The 24410-nt window shown below is 41.6% G+C and overlaps 1 protein-coding gene across 1 annotated transcript in view; it reads right to left on the bottom strand.

Annotated features, from left to right (window-relative positions):
• Positions 1-18083, bottom strand: part of UBE2QL1 (ubiquitin conjugating enzyme E2 QL1) — a 99962-nt gene extending 81879 nt beyond the window's left edge. Inside the window, exon 1 of the mRNA XM_077492010.1 lies at positions 16691-18083. Within this exon, the coding sequence (XP_077348136.1) occupies positions 16691-17575 (885 nt within the window). The 5' untranslated portion in view covers positions 17576-18083. The remainder of the gene's footprint in view (positions 1-16690) is intronic.
• Between the last annotated feature and the right edge of the window lie 6327 nt (positions 18084-24410).

The following is a 24410-nucleotide window of genomic DNA, read 5'->3' as shown; positions in this document are numbered from 1 at the left end:
CTGTAGGTATACCTGATAGCAGCTTTATGTGACACAGTCACTTTAGCCGCAGTTACTATGTTTACTGAACTTCATTTAAAGCTTATTGAATGCTTTCACCTGCTACCCTAAATTGCCCTTTAATGTATGCATTTCACCAAACAAATATTCAGCAAGATAAAAAAAAAAAAAACAACATAAACGTAACAATAAGAGACAAGAAAATGAGTCAGGGTTATGGCGGTTCTAAAATTGGCTAATACATGTTACATTTTAAAACAGCAAGCTCTATAAAAAAAATAATAATAATCTTTCATAAGTGCGGCTGGATCAGCTCTAGAAAGTATTTTCACATACGGCCTATTACGGAGCTGCATCTGCAAGATGGGAAACATTACTACAGAGTTGTATTAAAAGCCCTCAATGGGATCTAATGTGACACACAGGGAAGCATAATAATGTATCTTGTAGTTACTGATGTAGGAGAAAAAATACAGTGTACCTTTGTTTTAGAATTTTAAAGTAGCTGTCAAGCTTTGTTTTTTTATAAAAATAACAAACATGCCTATACCTACCTGCTCTGGTTGGTTTTGCACAGAGCAGCCCTGATCACCTTCTTCTAGGGTCCCCTGCCGGTGCTCCAGGCCCCTCCTCTTCATAAGTTGCCCCCACTTCCATTGGCACAGACAGCGGGATTTGCCCCCGCCCCTCACTCCCATGTAACCGGATTTGATTGACAACAGCAGATGCCAATGGCTCCTGCTGCTATTAATCTGTCCAAAGAGGAGAGAGACAGCGGTGGGAGCCGCTGCACTTGTGCACACTGCTGGATTGGATCGGGCTCAGGTAAGGAAAAGGGGGAGGGGGGTAGCTGCAGCACAGAAGGTTATTCACCTTAATGCATAGAATGCTTTAAGAAGAAAAACCTTAAAGCTTTAGAACCATTTTAATGACATGTACTAGCTTAACACATAATGACTAATATATAAGCATATGCATAAGTATAAATTATGTGTATATAAATGGGAAATATAAATTGTGGCTCAGAATTAGACTATAGTTTTCTTTTTCACTAAATTGACATGTACAATAAGTCCAGAGATGGGAGAGAGGGCAGGAGGGGGCGCTGCCTCGGCAGCAGTGGTTTTATCTAGCTGCCCAAATGACAGAAGTGACAGCAATGTTACCTCTATCAGGAAGTGAAGGTATGCAATGCTGTAGCTTCTGGGTGGTGGATTCTGCTTTCTTCTCATTTCAATAGCAACCTACTCTGGGCACAAGGGAGCAGAAATAAGGGGATGCTTGCTAAAAAATGTACCTTTTACCTAGTACGGACGCCTGCTGGGGAGTAAGGGTACACTGTCCCTCATTCCTTCTGCTCGTTTTATGTGACGTATCACGTGACCAGAGTCAGGAAGAAAGATTAGCTGCCTTCATTCCCTGGAGGGCACCATGCTGAGGAGGTCAGGTGAAACAACACCATCAGCCCCAAAGCTTCTTTGTTTCAGAAGGTACTGTGCTTTTTTTTGACTTCTCCTTAAAGAGGAGTTCCCCTTAAAAAAAAAAAAAAAGAAAAGTCAGCAGCTACAAATACTGCAGCTGCTGACTTTTAATAATCAGACACACAGGGTCCAGCGATGTAAGGGAACGAAGCCCCGCTCGTTCCCCCCTCCGCTCGGCGGCGCCAGCATTCTAACTGTGGGCACCCGGCTGTGGCTTCACAGCCGAGCACCCACTGTGCGTGCGTGAGTGGGGCCGCGCACCGTGATTGGCCACGTGGTCATCTGGGACCTGTCACGTGTCCCAGATGACTGACAGGAGGGGGGGGCAGAGCTGAGCCCATCCTGTGCCGAGGGGAAGTGATATCACCAGCCCAGGCACTTTCAAAATATTTTTTTTTCTTTTTTTTAGGAATTTTGATGAATTTTTTTTCTGTGCAACAACACTAACAAAATCCAGGGTTTGTTACAATTTAATTTTTTTAACCTGCAGTTTTTATTTGCTTTTTTTTAATGATTTATTCAAATCAAATAGACAGCTCAGCCACCTTTATGGATAATTCCACTTTTGCTGGGGAAAAAAAATAGCAAATAGAAGGAAAAATAATATAGCGTATATAATTGAGCCACAAGTCATATTGTAATTGAATGTTATTAAAAATGACCTTTCCTTTTCAACCTGCAGCCACTGTAATGTTCTGTAAATGGAGTGCAATATGGCAACCCGGAGTTGTTCTGTACACAGAGTATGTACTGACTACTCCCCAGAAACATTTCCTGCTTGTGTGATTGGCTCACCAATTTTCCCCGAATTCTGCCTAAAATATAAGTCAGATTTCCGGCATCCCCTGCAACATCATTTATGATGAGATATTTCCAATAGGAACATGTATAAAGGGATGCAGGCCCAGCAGATTTCCTCATTAGTGCTCTGCAGCTGCACAGCTGACGGATAATTATGAAATCATTCTCATTAGACAGACTCAGCCCAGAGGCAAAGACAAACACACAGGGATTTCTTCAGAAAAACAAAAAGGTAGGAACCTGCAACAAAGGTTGTTATAATCCTAGCAATGTACATTGATCACCCAGACACACTTTCAAGTCCTCCAGTCATAAGAGAAAAAAAATGTAGGCTGCAATTGCTGAGCTGAATAAACCAACCATTCTAAACACTTCCCCCACTGCCACCATAAAAAAAAAAAAAAAAAAAACATCTGCCCTCTAAATACAGAAAAAAAGGAATCCATTTTTTTTTAGCAAATTTCACCAGGACTTAGTAAGTAAGGAAAGCTTCACTTTGAAGAGAATACCCAATCACATGCAAGGAAAAATGTGTTTGCACATGATTGGATGATTGAAGTCAGCAGAACTTCTGCTTAGGTACAGGCATACCCCACCGCTCCTAAAGCACCCCTTCCCATTGAAATCAATGGAAGCACCAGTAAAACGCCTGCAAAGCGCTTTAGGCAGCGGCACTTTGTAGGCGCTTTTAACCCTTTATTTAGCCACTAGCACGGGTTAAAAGTGCACCACTAGCGCTCAAAAAATGCTGGTAAAGCGCCGCTAGTTTAAGCGGCACTTTATGAGCGTTTTTCGGGCACTGGCAGTATGAAAAGGCTCTTAAAGCACTTGGGCTTTCACAGTGGGATTGCAGATGAGGCTTCTTTCAAGCGCTTTACAGGCACTTTTTTTTAACACTAAAGCACCTGAAAAATGCCACAGTGTGAAAGGGGTCTAAAAGGCTGAAAGTCTGTCAAGTCACTGCTGGGAGGGGTGCAAGTAGAACTGAGCTGGCTTAAAAAACAACTTCAGTGTTTTTGCTTTGAACCTTGAGAATTTGCTCCACGGTGCCTACATCTACAAAGGTCAGTGATGGCTTGTTTTAAAGACTGTTTACTGCTTGTTAGGGCCCTTTCACACTGTGCCGCCTAGGGCATCAGCGTTAAAGCAGTGCTATTTTTTAACAGCGTTTAGCCAGTGGTATAGCAGTGCTGCCCCATTGATTTCAATGGGGAAGAGCGGTGAGTTCACCGCTCCTTCACTGCTCCAAAGAAGCTGCTGGCAGGACTTTTTCTGACACCCTTCCAGTGCACCGCTCCAGTGTGAAAGCCCTCAGGCGCCATTTTTAGCGTTGTAGCATCTGAAATTCATCTCCAGTGTGAAAGGGGTCTTAAGAATCTGCAAATATTTACGAAAGGCAAATTCAATTTGCAGTTGCTCTAAATCTAAGGGATAGATCTGAAATGAGTGGAAGCTCTGCTGATTTTATCATCCAATCATGTGCAAGCTAAAATGCTATTTTTTATTTTCCTTGCATGTCCCAGTCGAATCTACAGCGACTTTACTTCCAAGTGCACTTTCAGTGCAAAGTGGATTTTCCATTAGTAAATAACCCCCTATATTTTGTACTTTTTGCTATAATAAATACTCCCATTTTTTTTGGCAAAAAGCACATTTTTTCTCAGTTTAGGCCGATATGTATTCTTCTACATATTTTTGGAAATAAAAAATCACAAAGTATATTGATTGGTTTGTGCAAAAGTTATAGCGTCTACAAAATAGGGGATAGATTTATAGCATTTTTCTGATTACTTTTTTTTTTTACTAGTAATGGCAGTGATCAGCCTTTTTTTTTATGGGGCTGCAACATTATGGCGGACACATCAAGCAATTTTGACAGATTTTTTGGGACCATTGGCATTAATACAGCGATCAATGCTATAAAAATGCATTGATTACTGTAAAAATGTCACTGGCAGTGAAGGGGTTAACACTAGGGGCAATCAAGGGGTTAATTGTGTTGCCTAGTGTGTGTTCTAACTGATGGGGGCAGGGGACTGACTAGGGGAGATGACAGATCGCTGAACAGAACAGACGATCTGTCACTTCTCTCCTCAGAGAACCGGGATCTCTGTTGCGGAAGCCCAGCAGTCTGCACTCACATCGGCTCTGAGGTAGAGCTGAGGCGCGCGCACCCCCCTAGTGGCCGCCTTAAGGAGTGACGTAACATGATGGTGACTCGCCTGCCCATACCATTCTGCCGCAGTATAACTGCGGCAGCTGATTGGCAATAGGTTAATGTCTAAATCACTGGCAACAAAAGTGAGTACACCTCTAAGTGAAAATGTCCAAATTGGGCCCAAAGTGTCAATATTTTGTGTGGCCACCATTATTTTCCAGCACTGCCTTAATCCTCTTGGGCATGGAGTTCAGCAGAGCTTCACAGGTTGCCACTGGAACCCTCTTCCACTCCTCCATGACAACATCACAGAGCTGGTGGATGTTACAGACCTTGCGCTCCTCTACCTTACATTTGAGGATGCCCCACAGATGCTCACCAGGGTTTAGGTCTGGAGGCAGGCTTGGTCAGTCCATTACCTTTACCCTCAGCTTCTCTAGCAAGGCAGCGGTTGTCCTGGAGGTGTGTTTGGGGTCATTATCATGTAGGAATACTGCCCTGCGGCCCAGTCTCCGAAGGGGATCTTGCCATGCTTCAGTATGTCACAGTACATGTTGGCATTCATGGTTCCCTCAATGAACTGTAGCTCCCCAGAAATGTTTATAGTGAGAAATGTTTATAGTGAGAATCTTTGACCACTTACCTCTGTGTGTGACCTACACTACCTAATATTTTTACATCTTCAATCTATATGATTGTTATATATCAGGTGAGAGTTATTTTAGTATAGTTTAGTATTTTAGTATAATCTGTTTTTGAATGGAGACTCTCTCTCTCCATGTATAAGATCAAGTCCCGAGAGGCGCTATATAAATACTTACCTACTTCAATCGAATGTATAGGTGCACCCTATCCCATAGTGTACACTCATTTATATTTTTCTGTTCCATTTAGTGGTACCTACCATTGACCACATGATATGCATGTACTTCATCACCACATACATAGATATGAAATTTGAAACTTAGTCTTATTGGGTGTCTGTTTAGTTTTGTGAGGTGTCCCCATACCCTGAGCCACAAGTTCACCAAGCAAGCATATATGTTAGAGCTGCACGATTCTGTCCAAAATGAGAATAACAATTTTTTTGCTTAGAAGATTATGATTCTCTCACGATTCTCGCGGCGTAACAATATTTCACATTATACAAAAAAAAAAAAAAAAAAAAAAAATGGGCTAACTTTACTGGTTAGTTTTTTTTATTTAAAAAAAATCATTTGAAATACCCCAGCGCAAATACAGTGTGACATAAAATATTGCAACAACCACCATTTTATTCTCTACTAAAATATATTATATATATATATATATATATATATATATATATATATATATATATATATATATATATATAAAAATATGTTTGGGGGTTCTAAGTAATTTTCTAGCAAAAAAAATGATTTTAACTTGAAACCAACAAATGTCAGGTTTAGTGTTTAAATGGTTAAACTTCCCTCATTTACACAAAGAAGTCTATTCCTTTGACACATTGTTACAATGATTAGACTTAGTTCCACTGCTAAAGAATGTTGTGATTCTTGGCAGACTGCCCATTTTTTTTTCTTCCTTTCTTTTGAGGGCTATGGCTTCAGCAGAGCTGAGAGAATTCTCTGCATAAAGAATCAGAAAATACTTTTGTCAAGATCGCAACGGGGAAGAAATCACGATAACGAATCTTCACAATTAATCGTGCAGCTCTAATATATGCTGTTGTGTCTATGTTTGTATGGTTCCTGCTTATATGTATTCTTCCTGGATAAATGTTGCAATAACTATTGTTATACCTATATAGATATATATTACATTAAATACTTACACATTGTACTTTGTTTTTAAATATACTAGCACCTACCCAGTATTTGTCCTGAGGAAGCTAATATTTTAGTGAAACGTGTCAATGAGCAAGTTCTTGGAGGCATTGCTGGATCAAAAATGTCTTTTTCACTTTGATATATTACCAAATCAAACCTTGTACCTTAGATCCAGCCCTCTATAACTACATTATTGTGTAACTGGTAACTGTGTCCATAAAGGGTGTTCTTTGTATGTTGTTCTTATGTTTTTAAATATGCTGTGATAAAATTTATGCCCACAAAGTCCACCAATTTTTTGAATTGTTCAATATATATATATATATATATATATATATATATATATATATATATAGGATGTTGGCATGGTGAGGGTCCTCTGTTCCTAAGTTCAGAGTAGTAAATACCCAGGAGGAAAAAAAATGTCTGTCATGGCGGGAGTATGTTGGCACAGCATGAGATGGTCGGATGCTCAGAATTCAAAAGAACTGTTCAGGGGAAGAAGGTGCATCTCTGGAGTTAAAGGTTTTCATGCATATACTATATAAGCATTAGAGAAAAAATCTGGCCTATATTGGCATTATACATTTATTTATGCAACTGTCCTGAGGAAGCTAATATTTTAGTGAAACCCGTCAACAAGAAAGTTCTGGGAGGCACTACTGGATCAAAAATTTCTTTTTCACTTTGGTATATTACCAAACCAAGCCTTGAACCAGCCCTCTGCAACTGCATTATTGCGTAACTGTGTCCATACAGGGTATTGTTTGTATGTTGTTTATATGTTTTTAAATATGCTGTAATAAAATTTATACCTTTTTGCTGATTTTTCCCTCTCATTATGTGTCCACAAAGTCCACCAATTTTCGCACTTGTTCAATATATATATATATATATATATATATATATATATAGGCTGTTGGCATGATAAGTGTCTTCCCTTCCTACCTTGTGTATATGAATTGTGCATTGTTTTTCAATTTATTTTACATGTATGCATTTAATGTGCCTTCATCAAACAAAAAAATATAATTATACCTTTAGCTGGAACCCTCAATTTATGTAAACCTTTTGCTAAAGATAACAGATCTAAACAGGATCTCTGCTGAGGATCAAACATTTAGTGAGATCGGTGCATTATGTCCCAGCGCTTGTAATTGAGTACCAGGATCCAAGCCAAAATGTAACAGATAATTGATGAAAACATAAAAAAAAGACTTGTCCCTACCAAGTGAAAACAATCAAAGGAGGTTAAAGAGTATTGTCAAGTTATTACTAAAGTCTGTGTTCTGGGAAATTCATCCTTAGTATCTGACCTGAGTTTTCCACACACTTAGGCTGTGTTCACACCATTGCGAATTGGATGCGGATTCTCTGCATCCAATTCGCAATAGCAGGAGACTTTGACCGGCTCTCTATGGAGCGGGTTCACATATCTCCACTGCGGCTCTGGTGCGAATTTGCAGAGGAGCACTGTGCGTCTTTTGGTCTGTTTCATGTACGAATTCAGCCCAAAATTCGGGCTGAGATCGAACCTGAAGTGGTGAACCAGGACGCACCGAACCCCTGCTGGGAGCCGCATGCAGCGATGGTGTGAATTCAGCCTCACTGTTTGATCTCCAAGACAGGTGAAGAAAGTGCACCGCATACTAGCTTATTATGAAATACTTACCTTAGAACGAGGCCCCAACATCTCACCCGATACATGCCGAGGGAGCTGACATGTTCCCTTGGCGTGTCTTCTGGATATCACGGCACCGGCGCTGTGAGTGGCCGGAGCAGCAATATCGTCACTCCCGTGCATGCGCGTGGGAAAGTTCTTTACGGCAGGGTCCGGTGTCTGCCGGGCTTCCACCCGAGAAACCCCTGTGCGCATGGCGAGGGGAATATCTCCTAAACCATACAGGTTTAGGAGATATTTTTTTTACCTACAGGTAAGCCTTATTATAGGATTACCTGTAGGTAAAAGTAAAAAAAATAGACTATACAACCGCTTGAACTGATAATGTCATTGATTGTTAGGATACCAGTGTCTAGAAAGTCGCAATGGTGCATAATGAAAACCTGTGGCTTTGTGCAACTAAAAGGCAGGCTTGATTCACCTGCTGGCTTGTATACAAGTTTTAAAACATTTTTAGGCATTTTGCCAAGGCACCCCTGAAAAAACCTTAAGGTGTCCCGGGGTGCCTGGGAACCCTGTTTGAAAAAGGCTGCTTTAAGACACTGACTTTGAATAATATGCAGATAAGAACGTGTATACTTTTTAAATAAATGCTAAAGGAGTTAAGACAGAAAGTTTATATCTTAATGCATTCTATGCATTAAGATAAAAAGCCTTCTGTGCGTAGCAGCTGCCCCAGAACCCCCTCATACTTACCTGAGACCCCTCTCTGTTCAGAGATATCCATGAGTCCTTCAGCTGTCTGGGATCTTGATTGGCTGAGACACAGCAATGGTGCCACTGGCTCCCGCTACTGTCAATTAAAGTGAGTTAGCCAATCAGGGGAGAGAAGGGGCAGGGCTAAGCGGCACCTCTGTGTCTGAATGGACACACAGAGCTACAGCTCTGCTTGGGTACCCTCATAGCAAAGGGGCAGGAGGGAGGGGCCAGGAGCAGCAAAAAGGGAATAACAACATGTTTGTTATTTTTAATTTGACAAAAAAACAAGACTTTACAATCATTTCAACATGTATTTTGATCTTTGGTCTAAATGTAGTCATTCATTTTCTAATTTGTGTCTTCTAATGATACATTTGTCAACACAAAAATGTCAGGTTTTGTTCTAAAGCTTGATATAGGCTTTCCACAGTATTATACATTGGACATCTGTGGTTTTGGGGCCTGGAGAGACAGCTTTTGGGGCAATGTCACACTAGTGACCCTGTTACTAGATGGACAGCCTTATGCCCCATGCACACGGTCGGACATCCCGACCACAAAATCGGTCTGATTTTGTCTGATGGATTTTGGCCGCAACTTGTCTTGCATACACACGGTCGCACAAAGTTGTCGGAAAATCCGATCGTTCAGAACGAGGTGATGTACAAAACGTACGATGGGACTACGTAGAGGCCAGTAGCCAATAGCTTTCGTCTCCAAATTTTTTCTGAGCGTGCTTGCCACTTTGTGTGTCGGAATTCTCTACACACAATTGGAAAAAGCCCGATCAGATTTTGTTGTCGGAAAATTTTAGATCCAGCTCTCAAACTTTTTTAGTCGGAAATTCCAACAGAAAAAGTCAGATAGAGCCCACACGAGATCAGATTTTCCGACTGGTTCAGTCGGAATTTCCGACCGTGTGTGTATGGGGCATAAATCTGCTGCTCCTGACATCTCCACTGGTCAAACTTGTGTTTTTCTTTTGTTTTTTTTGCAGGAAATTATACAAGAGTAAATATGCCTTTAAAGTATATGCATGACCAAAATTTTTCATTATCCAAAACTAAAGAGTATGGAAGAGTTAAAAAAACTGTCAATGCATGTTTGTTGTCTGTGTTCTATTATGGAGATGTCCCTTTACTTCCTGTTTTGGGGATGCTAAAGGAGGTGAGAAAAAATGTTGTCCAAATTGAGCAGAATTTCTCTCTTAAGCCCCATACAAACTATCAGATTTTCTGCTGATTTTTTTCCTACAGATTTACCAAAACCATATAATATGAGGTTAAACCTTAGGAGTTTCAATATGTATGCAATCTGGCAGGCCCTTGCACTACCTGGTTTTGGTAAATCTGAAAATCTGATAGTGTGTAAGGGGCTTGAAACAATTGTCACAGAATCAACTATATCATTGGGAATATTTCCCTTCACCTCTTGCTCTGGTGACAACTCTTTCCCATAACTTTCTGTCTGATTGACAGTGGTCACAGTACAAATATAGTTGCAATCTCCCCAGCACAGAGAGGCAATATAAAATTGACAGGGAATCTAACCCTCTATTCAAAGCCAGAGAAAAAAATGGCTCTACATACTGTATACAATAAATAGATCCTTTACAAGTCAGAAAAGATATATTGCAGACATGTAACAATATGCAACAATCATATAATTTTTCAACAAAGGTCTACCATATACCATTAAAAAACAGTCTTTCAGCTCCATTCCAGTGACTTGGTCTAGGCTGAGATGATGCGACCAGTGTGCTGCAGGAGGCAGAAGCTTTTCTTCAGTCTTCTTTACCCTAATGCTCAGCTTGCAAAATGTTAACTCTGCAGCAAGTCACAAGGTGAGAGCAGACAGCAGATGCTGATCTGTGCCAGATGATATGAACAAAACTGCACAAGCAGCAGGATTTAGATTTCAGCATCTCAGTCTAGAAAGTAAATGCTGACCCTTCCGCTCTCTCCTTTTGGAAAGAAAAGTCGATCAAAGGTATTGTCTGGGAGAGTACTATGAGCTCTTTGAGATGTCATACTGTACATAATTGTGTTATGCTTATATAAAACATAAAGCGGGTCTTCACCCAAAAATTTTTGCTTGTTTGCCTCCCCCTCTTCCTCATCTTTAACATTCAGCACTTTTTTTGGGGGGGGGGGGGGGGGGCAGAAGGTACCTAGTTTTGACAGGTACCCACTCCCATTTATGCCCAGATTGTCTGGGCGATCCAAGCAAAAGTTCACCTCACCTCACCCACAGTCTTCTGGGACACATCAAAAGTCCCAGAAGTCTGCAGGACCATTCTCAGTTCACATCATAGTTTGTTCATGGACATATGGAATCTGTCTTGGGTAAGGACAGTGCTGGATCCCTGGACTGGTGGTAAGTGTCCTTATATGAAAAGTCAGCAGCTACAGAATTTGTAGCTGCTGAATTTTTATTTTTGCTGGAGGGAGACTGAAGTTCCTCTTTAGAAAGCAAGCCTTTAAAGGTGAAGCATGGCCAAAGCTCGGTTGGACATTCTTCTCCTGTGGATGACAAAAGCTCACTTAGTTCTTTAGTCCTGTGACCCTGAGCTAAAGTCCACCGTCGGCTGATTGCACAGAGCCAGCCCAGGCTCTGCAAGGATCCCAACAACAATGTAGGGATGCACCCAGGTGCCTGATCGGCAGCTAGCTTAGCTTCTCAGCGTGCCTCTGTGATCCTGAGCCAGTCGCTTATGCCCCCTCCAGAGTCTGGTGTTCCAGTGAGCGCTGGAGGGGCAGAGCACAGAGCAATTGATGCTGCAGCCATCTAGATGAGTATGATTGTTTATTATTTTTGATTCCCGCACTTCTTTTAAAAAGACATGTAAACAGATCATTTACACATGCACCCTACTGATTTATGTGAAGCATGTGTTCTAATTAGGCCCAATTAAACTAGATGAATTACACGACCATTTAGGGGAATATATATATATATATATATATATATATATATATATATATATATATATACACACACACACACACATACACATATATATATAATTTTAGTAGAGAATAAAATGGTGGTTGTTGCAATATTTTATGTCACACTGTATTTGCGCAGGGGTATCTCAAATGATTTTTTTTTGGAAAAAAATTCCTTTAATGAATAAAAAAAAAGAAGAAAAAAAAAAAAAAAACTAACCAGTAAAGTTAGCCCATTTTTTATTTTTTTTGTATAATGTATATATATATAAATATATATATTATATATATATATATATATATATATATATATATATATATAAATAAAATACCAAAAGCATTGGGACGCCTGCCTTTGGCATGAATTAGAGCTCAGACTGTGAGCCAAGCCTTCTTGTCCAACATCAGTGCCTGATCTCACAAATTCTCTTCTGGAAGAATGGTCATACATTCCGATAAACACACTCGTATACCTTGTGGACAGCCTTCACAGAAGATTTTAAGCTGTTATAGCTGCAAAGGGTGGGCCAAGTAAGTATTGAACCCTACGGACTAAGGCTGGGACTCTATTAAAGTTCATGTGTGTGTAAAGGCAGGCGTTCAACATGATATATTATATATTTATTTTATACACACACACGCACACGCACACACACACAGGAAAATAATTAGCATGTTTATGATCAATACCAGGACCAACCATTATAGAACATTATACATTTATGGGATTTCAAATACCAACAAAACATACTTTAGAATTGCAGATAGTCCATGTAGATAAAAACAGAGGTAAACCCTGCTATAGGTATGGATTTATGCTGACTTAAAGCTGGATTCACATTCAAGATACATCACTAAAATGAGCCATGCATCATACCAAAATTAGCATAAAATGAACATTATGCTGCAAAATAGATTACTTTTCTGCTTTTTAGTAACTGTATTCATTCATAAAATAATCATTCATAACTCATTTCTGTTTCTATACCAGTTAATGTCCTTATTCATTCTCTCTGTCTTTTTTTTTTTTTTTTTTAATCATCTTTATGCATGCAATATAGGCAACAGATAATTATTGAAGTCTGCATTTTAGTAAAAATCTTCAATTAAATGGAGAACAATTGAGGTTTCTCTACAAAAATGCTGGCACATAACTATGACCAGAGGTCACTGAAGACATGTCCAAAGACATAAATGGAGCTCTTGGAATATCTGCATAAAAAATGACAATCTATAAATATTATGTTTTACAACTTACCTAAAGTATCATAATATGGCTAACCCATACTGAATTGTAATATAGTACTAGGACCCAAGGCATCACATTTATTACACTCATTGAATGAATGCACTAGCTGCATACATTTCATGATAAAAAAATATTTGCATATAACATGGTGGTATGTAACAAGGAAAATCATCACCATATGTTTACCACCTATTGGCACTATGCCTATTTTTTAACATGAGAGAAATATATTGTGTGTGTGATCTAGAAATATGATTTAGAAAATCTGCTATTATATCTTCTGCATAATAATTGTCTATAAATGTAAATATGTTGCTTTGTTATGCTTTGTAAAATGTGCAATAGGAAATATATCCATTTTATTATTGGTAAACAATGGTATGACGTATATGACTCCTTGATGTGTTCTGAATATATCTGGTGGTACAATGACCTAAGGGTGAGAAAGCCAGCTCTATATTGTATCCCTTAGGGCTCTATAACCACCTCAAGCAGATGCTATCTGAAAATAACTCATATATAAAGCTAGACGGTAAATTAAATTCTGGGGTCAGCAAATGGTCATTGGCTGATTACAGTCAACTCAATCTCCTGAAGCTCAAAGTGATTATTTGAGAACAATGCTTGGACCAGTGTGTCAACAGCACCCATGATGACTGCATTGTCTTACAAGCAACTGGACATTTACCTTGTTTTATAATGATGACTAACCCTGCTAAAGCTATTACTGAATACCTGCCTACCTGTCAGTGATTTAGTCCCACATCCTAACACATTTAAGTATAACTATAGTCAAAAAAAAAAAAGGCCTATGAAAGTCAGTCATTACAATAATAAATACGTGGTAATCCTGCCAGTCCACAGCTTGACTGTATGATAATGCTATTTCGTCAGCAATTCATTTACTGCAGCATTGTCACCCTGTCAACCTTCCTCCTTACATAAAATAAGGACAAGGGTTATCAGCCTTGCTTCCGTTAAAAGTCCTCACCTCATTGCCAATTGGCACTGGCCATAAAACCCAATAGGGAGCCATACATCTGAAGGATGTAGGATCGGAAGCAATCAGTAGAGTAACGACCTTGGTGGCCACATGTGATGATGTCACAATGGCAAAGAAGAAGATTTCTTCTTCCATTAGGAAGGTAATTAAAAAAATAAATAAATACCATAAATTTACAGGGAGAAGAGAAACATGCAGTAAAAAAATTTAAAAATTAAAAAAAAACACCCTGGCAAAAGCAGATTTTTTTTTTGACAAAGAAGGTTTTTAATTATTCTGTCCATGATAAAGATAAGGAGATCCACCTGGATTGCAGCTCTAGAGGAATAAAGACCACAGCGGCCCAATTGTGATGATGTCACGGGGCAAAGAAGAGGATTTCATCATCCATTAAGAAGGTAAGTAGATAAAAAAAAAAAACACAGGTGGAATCTACAGGGGGAGAAGGGTTTGGCAGTAAAGGAAAATACCTTGGCCAGAAAAAGGCCTTTAATAATACTGTAAATATTAAAGACAAGGGCACCCTCTTCAATTCCAGCTCCAGTGCAGTAAAGCAGCAGCCCCATGCAATGATGTCATAGGGGCAAAAAGAGGATTTTCTTCATTCATTAACAAGATAAGTAAAAAAAAAAGTTAGATGAAATCTATAGGACAAAGAGGACTTGGCAGTAAAAAAAATAAAGAAAAATACATTGGCCAAATAATGTATTTAATGATTCTGTCCACAATATAGAAAAGGGTATTCTCTCAGATTCCAGCTGCAGTGCAAAAAAAGACTTCAGTGACCCCATGTGATGATGTCATGGGGCAAAGAAGAGGATTTTTTAAAGCGTGTTAAGATCTACAAAGGGAACAGGACTTGGAAGTAAATAAAATCACCTTGGTCCTCTGGTGGACCTCAGCAGCCCCATGTGATGATGTGACAGGGGGGAAGAGGAGAATAACTTCATCCATTAAGAGGGTGAGTAAAAAAGGTGGATAAAAAAGCCATGGAATCTATGGGGAGGGGGATTTGGCAGTAAAAAAAAAAAAAAAAACACACCTTGGCCAAAAAACATCTTTAATGATTTTCTCCACCATAAAGAAAAGGGCTTCCTCTTGAATTCCAGCGCTAGTGGAGTAAGAACTCCAAGGGCCCCAATGTGAAGGTTTCATGGGCAAAAAATATGATTTCTTCATTCATTCATCCAAGGAAGGTAAAAAAGCTAGATGAGATCTGTATGGGGAAGATGACTTGACAGTAAAGCAAAAAAATCCTTGGCCAAAGAAGATCTTTAATGATTCTGTCCACAATATAGATTAAGGCTATCTCTTGGATTCCAGCTCCAGAAGAAAAAAGACTTTAGTGGGCCTATGTGATGATGTCATGGGGTAAAGAAGAGAATTTCTTAAAGCTATTTGTGATATACAGGGAGAACAGGACTTGGCAGTAAAAAAAAACACCTTGGCCAAATAAGGTCTTTAATGATTCACAATAAAAGTTAAGAGCACCCATCTAGGTTCCAGCTCTGGTGATCTTCCAGGGCCCAGTGTCATAGGGGGGGGGGGGGGGGAGGGGATTACTTCATCCATTAAGAGAGTCAAAAAAAGGTACAGGCATACCTCACTTTTAAGTACATAATTGGGTTTATTTACTAAAGCTGGAACGTGCAAAATCAGGCTCACTTCTGCAAAGAAACCAATGAGCTTCCAGGTTTTATTACAAAATCTTAATTGAACAATCTGGGGTTAGAAGCTCATTGGTTTCTATGCAGAGGGAGCCTGATTTTGCACTTTCCAGCTTTAGTAAATAAACCCCATTGTGTACTTAAAAGTGGGGAATGCCTGTAGATACAAATCTATGAAATCTACAAGGAAAGGGATTTGGCAGTCACACCTTGGCCAAAGAAGGTTTTTAATGATTTTCTGCATGTAAAAGAGAAGGGCTTCTTTTTGAATTCCAGTTCTAGTGGAGTAATGTCCTCAGGGGCCTCAATGTGAGGATGTCAGGGGACAAAGAGGAGGATTTATTCATTCATTAAGAAGGTATGTAAAAAAACACTAGATGGGATCTGCAGGGAGAAGATGACTTCACAGGGAAGAAAACATCTTGGCCAAAGAAGGTCTTTAATGATTCTGTCCATGACAAATATAAGGGCACCCAACTGGATTCCAGGTCTGAATGATGTCACAGGGCAGTGATGGCGATCCTTGGCACCCCAGATGTTTTGGAACTACATTTCCCATGATGCTCAACTACACTGCAGAGTGAGTGCATGAGCATCAGGGGAAATGTAATTCCAAAACATCTGGGGTGCCAAGGTTTGCCATCACTGTCATAGGGGGAAGGAAGAGGATTACTTCATCCATTAAGAAGGCAAGTAAAAAAAAAAAAAAGCTAGATCAAATCTACAGAGAGGGGGATATGTAAAGAAACACATCTTGGCCAAAGAAGGTCTCTAATGGTTTTCTCCAAGGTAAAGAGAAGGGCTTCCTCCTGAATTCCAGTTCTAGTAGAGTAAAGATCTCAGGTGCCCAATGTGAGGATGTCAGGCAGGGGCAAAGAAAATCATTTGTTTAATTTATTAATAGGGTAGGTACAAAAAAATAGATGGGATCTGTAGGGGAAGAATGGCTTGGCCAAAGGTCTTTAATGATTCTGTCCAACGATAAAACCAAATTCTAATCTGGCACAGATGACAAACAATGTGATATTTATATATTGTTCATTGTTACATTTTGCTATTTATGTAAGAAGATGATACACAGGTTTAAACATTAATCAACTAACTATACAAGGCAGTAGGGTTAGTGTTTATCGATGCCTGACATCATCACCAGGGATTGCTAAGCACTGATTGATAGCTGCCCTTTGCTTACCTGCCCTTTAACAAGGCTGGCTGCGAACTGCCTCATGACTGCCTCCACCGTGTAGGCACTGGACCATCCTCTGGGGGTAAGGAGCTCCATGCAGATTGCACCACCATCCAGCACATAGCCATTCTCCAATCTGGGGCTCAGCACCCTCATGAAAGGAGGGGAGAAGGGAAAGTTGTCCGGGAAGGTGAGGTTGAGCAAGATGAACTCGGTGTTGGTCTCCTTCATGTCCTGCCAGAGGGTGGAGTCCTTGTCCACCTGGTGCAGTTTGACATTCCAGTCGAAGAGGTTGTCATCCACCAGCTCCACCGAGATGAAGTGGTCGCTCAGTTTGCGGATGTCTTGAAGCTCCTTCATCAGCCGCCTGCTCCTCACCTGGGTGCAGTGTTGCCTGTTGGGGGGCACCAGGGGCTGCAAGGAGGAGCCCCCACTTTGCTTGTTGCCTCCTCCCCCGCTGCCACCCCCTTGCTGCTTGGCTTCTTTTGTAATGGTCGGGGTGCTAGTCTCTTTGGCACTGTTCTTGTCCTTGCCTCCAGCTGTCCCATGCTTGTCCTTGTGAGCCTGCTCAGTCTTTTTGCCCTTGATGTCAGCCTGGCCGAGCATCCCTTCGGTGCTTGTGGAGTTATTGCTGCAGCAGCCACCGCCGCTGCCCCCGCCGACGCCGCTACTCCCACCAATTCCACCACAACCACCAACAACAACACCACCTCCACCTCCTCCTGCTGAACCTCCTTGCTGCTGCTGCTGCTGCTTGTTGCTGCTGTTCTTCCCCTTGCTGCCGCCGTTCTTCAGTGATCCCTGCTGGTTGCGGTGGTGGTGGTGCTTGGGGTCCTCGGTGTCCCTGTCATTAAGGCGAATCAGTCCTATTTTTCGCAGGAGTGTGGCCATTTTCCAATCTGCTGCACTCGCAATAATCCGCAGGGGACTGGCGATGGAGCGATCACAGATGAGCCCAACTGTCTACAATCAGCCTGATTCACAAGATCGCTGCTGCCTTCAGAGTCCATCCATCATCCTCTACACAACAACAACAAGCGACGATCTGATTCATAGGCGCTGGGGAACGATGAGTCTGGGGTGACTGGGGGGTCTCATCCTGTCAATTGCCATTCAGTGGTGGGGGGGCTGCTGTGTGCATAGGGGTGATGATCTCATGGGGAGCATCAGCAATTCCTCCCTGTCATCCTGTATGAGCCTGTGTGATCCACACGTCAGTCTGCAGTGCTCCGATCTCTTCTCTCCTTCTGCTGCAGTAAAATAGTAAGTGATCGCCAGCCTGCCAGCCTGCCAGCTTCGATCCCTTCTGTCTCTTATCTGCAGACCTCACAAAAGAGGGGGGAGGGTTGCTGTAGAGGTGGGAGGAGGAGGAGGAAGGAGTCGAGCAGCTCACATGGAAGGCAGGCACACCACTGGCTACTTTAGAATTAAAAGCCCTATGATTAATGCCTTGGGAACGCCCATTCGTCTAGGACGTCAGGCAAGCCCCTCCCCCTTCTCCCCCCTCTCTCCTTGTCTTCTCTCTGTTACCTGTGCTGCATCCCAAATTGCTGGGTCTGCAGCTATTCTGCATCATCTCAAGGGGGCTGTGTGCAGGAAAGGAAGAGATCTTCCTACATCTCAGAATACATCTCAGGATACATCAGGATATATCTCAGGATACATCTCAGGATACATCAGGATGCATCTCGGGGGAACATCAGGATACATCTCAGGATACATCTCAGAATACATCAGGATGCATCTTAGCCCTTGTACACACGGTCGGAGATTCCGACAACCAAATCCGTTGGATTTTGTCCGTCGGATTTTGTCCGACGTATTTTGTTCGAAACTGTTGTATACACAGGGTCGGACGAAGTTGTCGGGAAATCCTATCGTGCAGAACGTGATGACGTTATTTCATTACGATGGGACTATGTTCAGGCTAGTAGCCAATAGCTTTGGTGTAGGAATTTGATCTGAGCATGCGTGGCACTTTGTCCGATCGGAATTCTCTACACATGATCGGAGTATGTCCGATCGAAGCATTTTGTCGGAAAATATTTCCGGCAAGTTGGAAAATTTGGTCAGACGGAAACAGTCCGATGCAGACCACACACAGTCGGAATATCCGACAAAACGCTCTGATCGGACACATTCCGTCGGAATCTCCGATCGTGTGTACAAGGGCTTAGGGTACATCAGGATACATCTCAGAATACATCAGGATACATCAAGATGCATCTCAGGGTACATCAGGATGCATCTCAGGATACCTCAGGATACATCTCAGAATACATCTCAGGATACAGCTCAGGATACATCAGAATACATCTCAGAATACATCCCAGGATACAGCTCAGGATACATCAGGATGCATCTCAGGGTACATCAGGATGCATCTCAGGGTACAGCAGGATACATCTCAGAATACATCAGGATGCATCTCGGGGTACATCAGGATGCATCTCAGGGTACATCAGGATGCATCTCAGGGTACATCAGGATGCATCTCAGGGTACAGCAGGATACATCTCAGAATACATCAGGATGCATCTCGGGGTACATCAGGATGCATCTCGGGGTACATCAGGATACATCTCAGAATATATCTCAGAATAAATCGCAGAATACATCAGGATACATAGGGATGCATCCCAGGATACATCAGGATACATCTCAGGATACATCAGAATACATCTCAGGATACATCAGAATACATCTCAGGATACATCAGAATACATCTCAGGATACATCAGAATACATCTCAGAATACAACTCAGAATACAGCAGAATACATCTCAGAATACATCTCCCTACTGATATTAATCTGCTGTATTCTGCTTACAACTTCCACCCCCTGACCAGTGCCATGCAGGATTTTCCAAAAAAGAAACCCACTTCCTTCCCCCTTTGCTGACCCAGATTCTTCATCCTCAGCAATTGGAGAAGTACTGGACTGATCACAGTAGTTCACTCATCTGGAAGGAGAGATAGCTTGGATTATGCAGGTTTCCTTCTGATGACAGATGCATCTTCTACACAGAAGGTGACACCTTTATGTGTCACCTAGAGCTATCCCCTTTCTTTTTTTTTTTTTCTGCACTCCTCTGTAGTGATGAACGCACAGGGGAAACAATAGAAAGGGGTGGACGTTGTGGCTTTGGCCAGTATAAAAAGACAGGTACAGATCACACATAAGCTGCTCTGTGGATTTAGTGGGCGGCAGGGAATTTATTCCTGCATAGAAATCACTATACACAACACAGGAGCAGACACAATGCAATATAATGAGCTTGCAATTTTACTCACGGGGTATGAGGTCAAAGAGATAATACATAATAAGGCGCGCAGTGTTTTATTTCCTTCTTCGCCGATTTTACTCCATGGTCCATTATTAAAAGCATGGTTTTGTTAGACACGTATGATATGCACGTTTAAGTCATTGGAGAGGAAATTACTGCATCGCTTCCAGCTAGGAGCTAAAATTAGTGATGGAATTATGACTTTCTCAAGGTCACTCTGAACAGGTCATCAACCTACAGCATGATTACGATCAATTAAAGTGATATTAGACACTCCGTTTTTATAAGTATTTTCAGAAGCTGATTTAACCATTTACTGAGCATGCATCTTCTGTATGTGTTAAAATGGTTGTAAACCACAGACATAAAATATAAACAAAGCATATCTCTCTATAGTGTGCACTTGACTCACACTAAGTGTGATTTCGGTCTGCTTCATTCCTCTGCTATCAGCATGAGTTACTTCTGACAAGTTTTTCTGACACCAAGATAAAAAAGGTGACAGGGGAGAGATCTCCAGCAGTATGACAGCCTCAGGTCTGTTTCTGTGTGCTATGGAAAGGGTGTGTGTCCCTTCCCACCAATCAGCTCTCAGAGCTCTCCTCACTAAGCTCTGCAGAGTGTGAATTCAGCTCTCCACACTTTTTTTCTGAGCTCTCCGACAAGCTTTAACCACTTCCCGACCAGCTACTGCAGTTATACTGTGGCAAGTTGTCTCGGCTGCGCAAATCACCGTAGGTGTACGTCAGGCTCATACACAGTGATATGTGGGCAGACGCGTGCTCCCATTAGCCAGTGGGGGAGCAAATGAGTGGGTCTGGTGAACTCGATATCTACCGGCCACCTGCGATCGTTCCCAAAAGTGCCAGAATGAGGATCTGCCTGCATAAACAAGGCAAATCTCCATTCTGACAAGGTAGATCACACAGATCCTGTCTTTCTGCTACACAGCAAGATGGATCTGTGTCTTGTCCCAGTGAGCCCTTCCCCCATACAGTTAGAACACACAGTGAGGGAGCACAGTTAACCTCTTGATCGCCCCTGATGTTAACCCCTTCCCTGCCAGTGTCATTAGTACAATAACAGTGCGTATTTTTAGCACTGATTACTGTAGTAATGTCACTGGTTCCCCAAAAAAGTGTAGAAAATGTCTGTTAGGTGTCTGATCCAGCAATGTCGCAGTCCTGCTAACAATCACTGATCGCCGCCATTACTAGTAAGACCAAAGAAATAATAAAAATGCCATAAATCTATCCTCTATTTTATAAATGTGGTAACTTTTGCACAAACCAATCAATATACGCTTATTGGGATTTTCATTTTACCAAAAATATGTAGAATACAAATTGGCCTAAATTGATGAATGCATTTTTTTTTACATTTTTTTTGGAAATGTTTTATAACAGAAAGTAAAAAAAAATTTTTTTTTTCAAAATTGTCGCTCTTTTTTGTTTATAGTGTAAAAAAAACAAAAAAAAATGAAGAGGTGATCAAATAATGCCAAAAGAAACCTTTATTTGTGGGGAAAAAAAAGACATAAATTTTGTTTGGGTACAGCCTCACACGACTGCACAATTGTCAGTTAAAGCGATGCAGTGCTGTATCGCAAAAAAGGGCCTGGCCATTAAATGGGTTGTAAACCCTCGTCGTTTTTCACCTTAATGCATTCTATGTATTAAGGCGAAAAACCTGCTGTGCTGCAACAGCGCCCCCTGAGCCCCCCTTATACTTACCTGAGCCCCATAATTCTCACGACAGGAACGAGCGCACCAGCTCCAGCCAATGTCCTGTTTGTATAGATTGATAGCAACGCAGCCATTGGCTCCCGCTGCTGTCAATCAAATCCAATGACGTGTGCACTGGGGCGGAGCTGAGTCCTGCTGTCTGTGTCTATGGACGCAGCAGCAAGAAACAGGAGCGTGCCCGCAGGGGTGTACCGTCGGAGAGTGTTTCCCTGGGGGGACACCCTGTGCAAAACCAACTGCACAGCAGAGGTAAGTATGACTTTTTTTTTTAAACTAAACCTTTACAACCCCTTTAAGGGGGTAAATCCTTTCGGGGCAGAAGTAGTTAAAATTCAGCACGGATGTAGAGAAGAGAATACTGCTAATAGACAGGTAAAACTTATATAAGAGAATTTGTTTCATCTCTGTGTATCACCTGAGGCCAGCCACTTTACTGGGTATATGTAAGGGTTTACAACCACTTTATGTTTCAATTTAATTTGGTGCCATGACTGTTGCCCCAGGTTCCCTGTTTCAGGGTTGCCCCTTTCCTCTTGAAGCATTCTATGGAGTAACCACTTTACTGCTTTCAGTGCCGCTTAAGCTCAGGTTTAGTAACAACAAATCTGGTGATCCATGGAGCAGCATGGGTGCCTGGCTTTCCTTTCAGCCTAATCCAGAAGGCAATTGTAAGGATTAAGGTATCCTTCTCAGTAAAATAAGGACTCATCAAGAAGAGGCCGCATCAGCCCTAAAAAGCAGTCTACGCCCAGAAGATTTTCTTATCAGCTGATAACACCCGGAGAATTGCTTTTTCTTTGCAAAATGTTGTTTTTTTTACATTGCTGATGCTTGCCTTTTTCTGTCTATAAAAGAAGTAATAAAGAGCCTCAGAGTCAGAGTTAAGCACGGACTTCTGAGCAGAAATACTGAATACCTCCTTGTCTCTTTGCTTAGATAAGAACTCTAACTAACAATTGGGAAACGGTAACATAACCTGACAAATAGGTGACTTGTTGAGGTCACACCTAACATTTCTGGCGCCCGAACAGGGACCTGCAGAAAGAAACTACAAGAGGCGAACGAACATAAGGACGGAACAAAGAGGTCGGGCACATCAAGAACCACAGACAAATCCTGCGCAGGTAAGAAAAGCTTTATTTTCTTATAAACTCTGTGCTTCTTAGATTTGTGCCCACCTGATCTGTCTGAATTGTTCTTCAGGTAAACACCAACCTCTGTAGTAAGCGGGTCTTGAACTTAATATTTTGGCTTATGTTACCGTTGTTTCTTGTCTGTCTACTTGTCATCTGTCTGTTGTGACTGAGATAAGCCCTGTTTGTATGGTGTGAATTGAAACATATATCATCCCAATGGGTAACGGAATGCGCCCTTAACTCGTAAGAGTACTTTGGGGGTCCGACACTTAAGTTTGATATACGCTTTTTGATTCATGAGCCTAAAAACGGGTTGAAAGTATAAGTCCTGACTGCCTCGATAAAGCAGGAATAAGAAACGAATGCTGAGAGATTCCATGGTAATGGGAAGGGAATAAAGGTCTCCACAAAGCCCGGAGATCTAGTCATATGTGTTTGGCCACCAAAAGGGAATGCTTGTATATGTTGTAGCCGTCAGTCTGGTCATAATATTTGTCAGTTGGCTAGCATATAAAGTAATTCGATTTCAGAAATCTCATCTAGGAGAGGTTTTTAGTATTTTGGCACCCTAGGAGGAGAAGGCAAGGAGACACTTAATAAGTGATCCAAACGCCACCTAGGCAAGACTGTCAAAATGGGCCAGACACAGGGTAAACCCCAGGAGGAATCTCAGAAATGTTATGCTGTTAAAGACATAATTACAATGTTGTATGGGAAGGATAAGGCACAGGGCACGAATAGGGTTCTCAAGAAATTTGGAATGGATGGAGAAAATGGGCTAAGTGTAGAAGGTTGGGAGAATATAAAGAGAGACAGACAGGGGGAGGTCCTGCAGAACAGATGGGTATCACAAATACAATGTTTAATTAAGGTTTCCAACAGGGCTAAAGAGGAGGGATGGGAGTATTGTCAGGAAAAGGGTGGATGGGATATGAAGGTCCGACACAAAAGTCTTCCTTCTGCTCCCGGCGATAGGGTAAATACGGGAGATACTCCACCTCCTTATAACACCACCACACCAGGTAATGAAAGACCAAAACTTTATCCTTCCTTAAGAGGAAGAGGGTGGGTATGCCGAGTATGCGGTACCCAGAACCCAGACTGGGCGCAGGAATGTGTGCATTGCGGCGCTCAAAGACCAGAGCCCGTAGCTCCAGTCCATAGTCGGACTAGGGTAATACAAGTAAATAATCCAAATGCGGGTCAAGCAGGACAGCCACCTACAGTGACCCGACAAGTCGTTCTGAGGACATGGACACCTTGGTCGGCTGACACTCTTATGGCATTAATACAGAATGCTCCTGATCCCGTAGCAAAACCTGCCGCATTCTGTAGATTCGTGACACAATTACTAGACACACATGAAGCAACTTGGCAAGATGGGGAAGATTTGTGTAGACATAAAATGACACTAACGATGTTTAATCAATTTATGAATGAAATTGCTCCACATAGACCACAAGGGGATCCAGCGGCAGATCCACCAGGAATACACCCCCGTCATATAGACTCTAGACCCCTGTTTATTGCTCAGTTACGAGAATTTTGCCAAGGGAAA

Source organism: Lithobates pipiens, unplaced genomic scaffold, assembly GCF_037356315.1.
Source record: "Lithobates pipiens isolate NorthernLeopardFrog02 unplaced genomic scaffold, aLitPip1_a1.2 Scaffold_19, whole genome shotgun sequence".
NCBI lineage: Eukaryota > Metazoa > Chordata > Amphibia > Anura > Ranidae > Lithobates > Lithobates pipiens.
The sequence above is the reverse complement of the archived record's forward strand: the minus strand, read 5'-3'. Positions and strand labels throughout refer to the sequence as shown.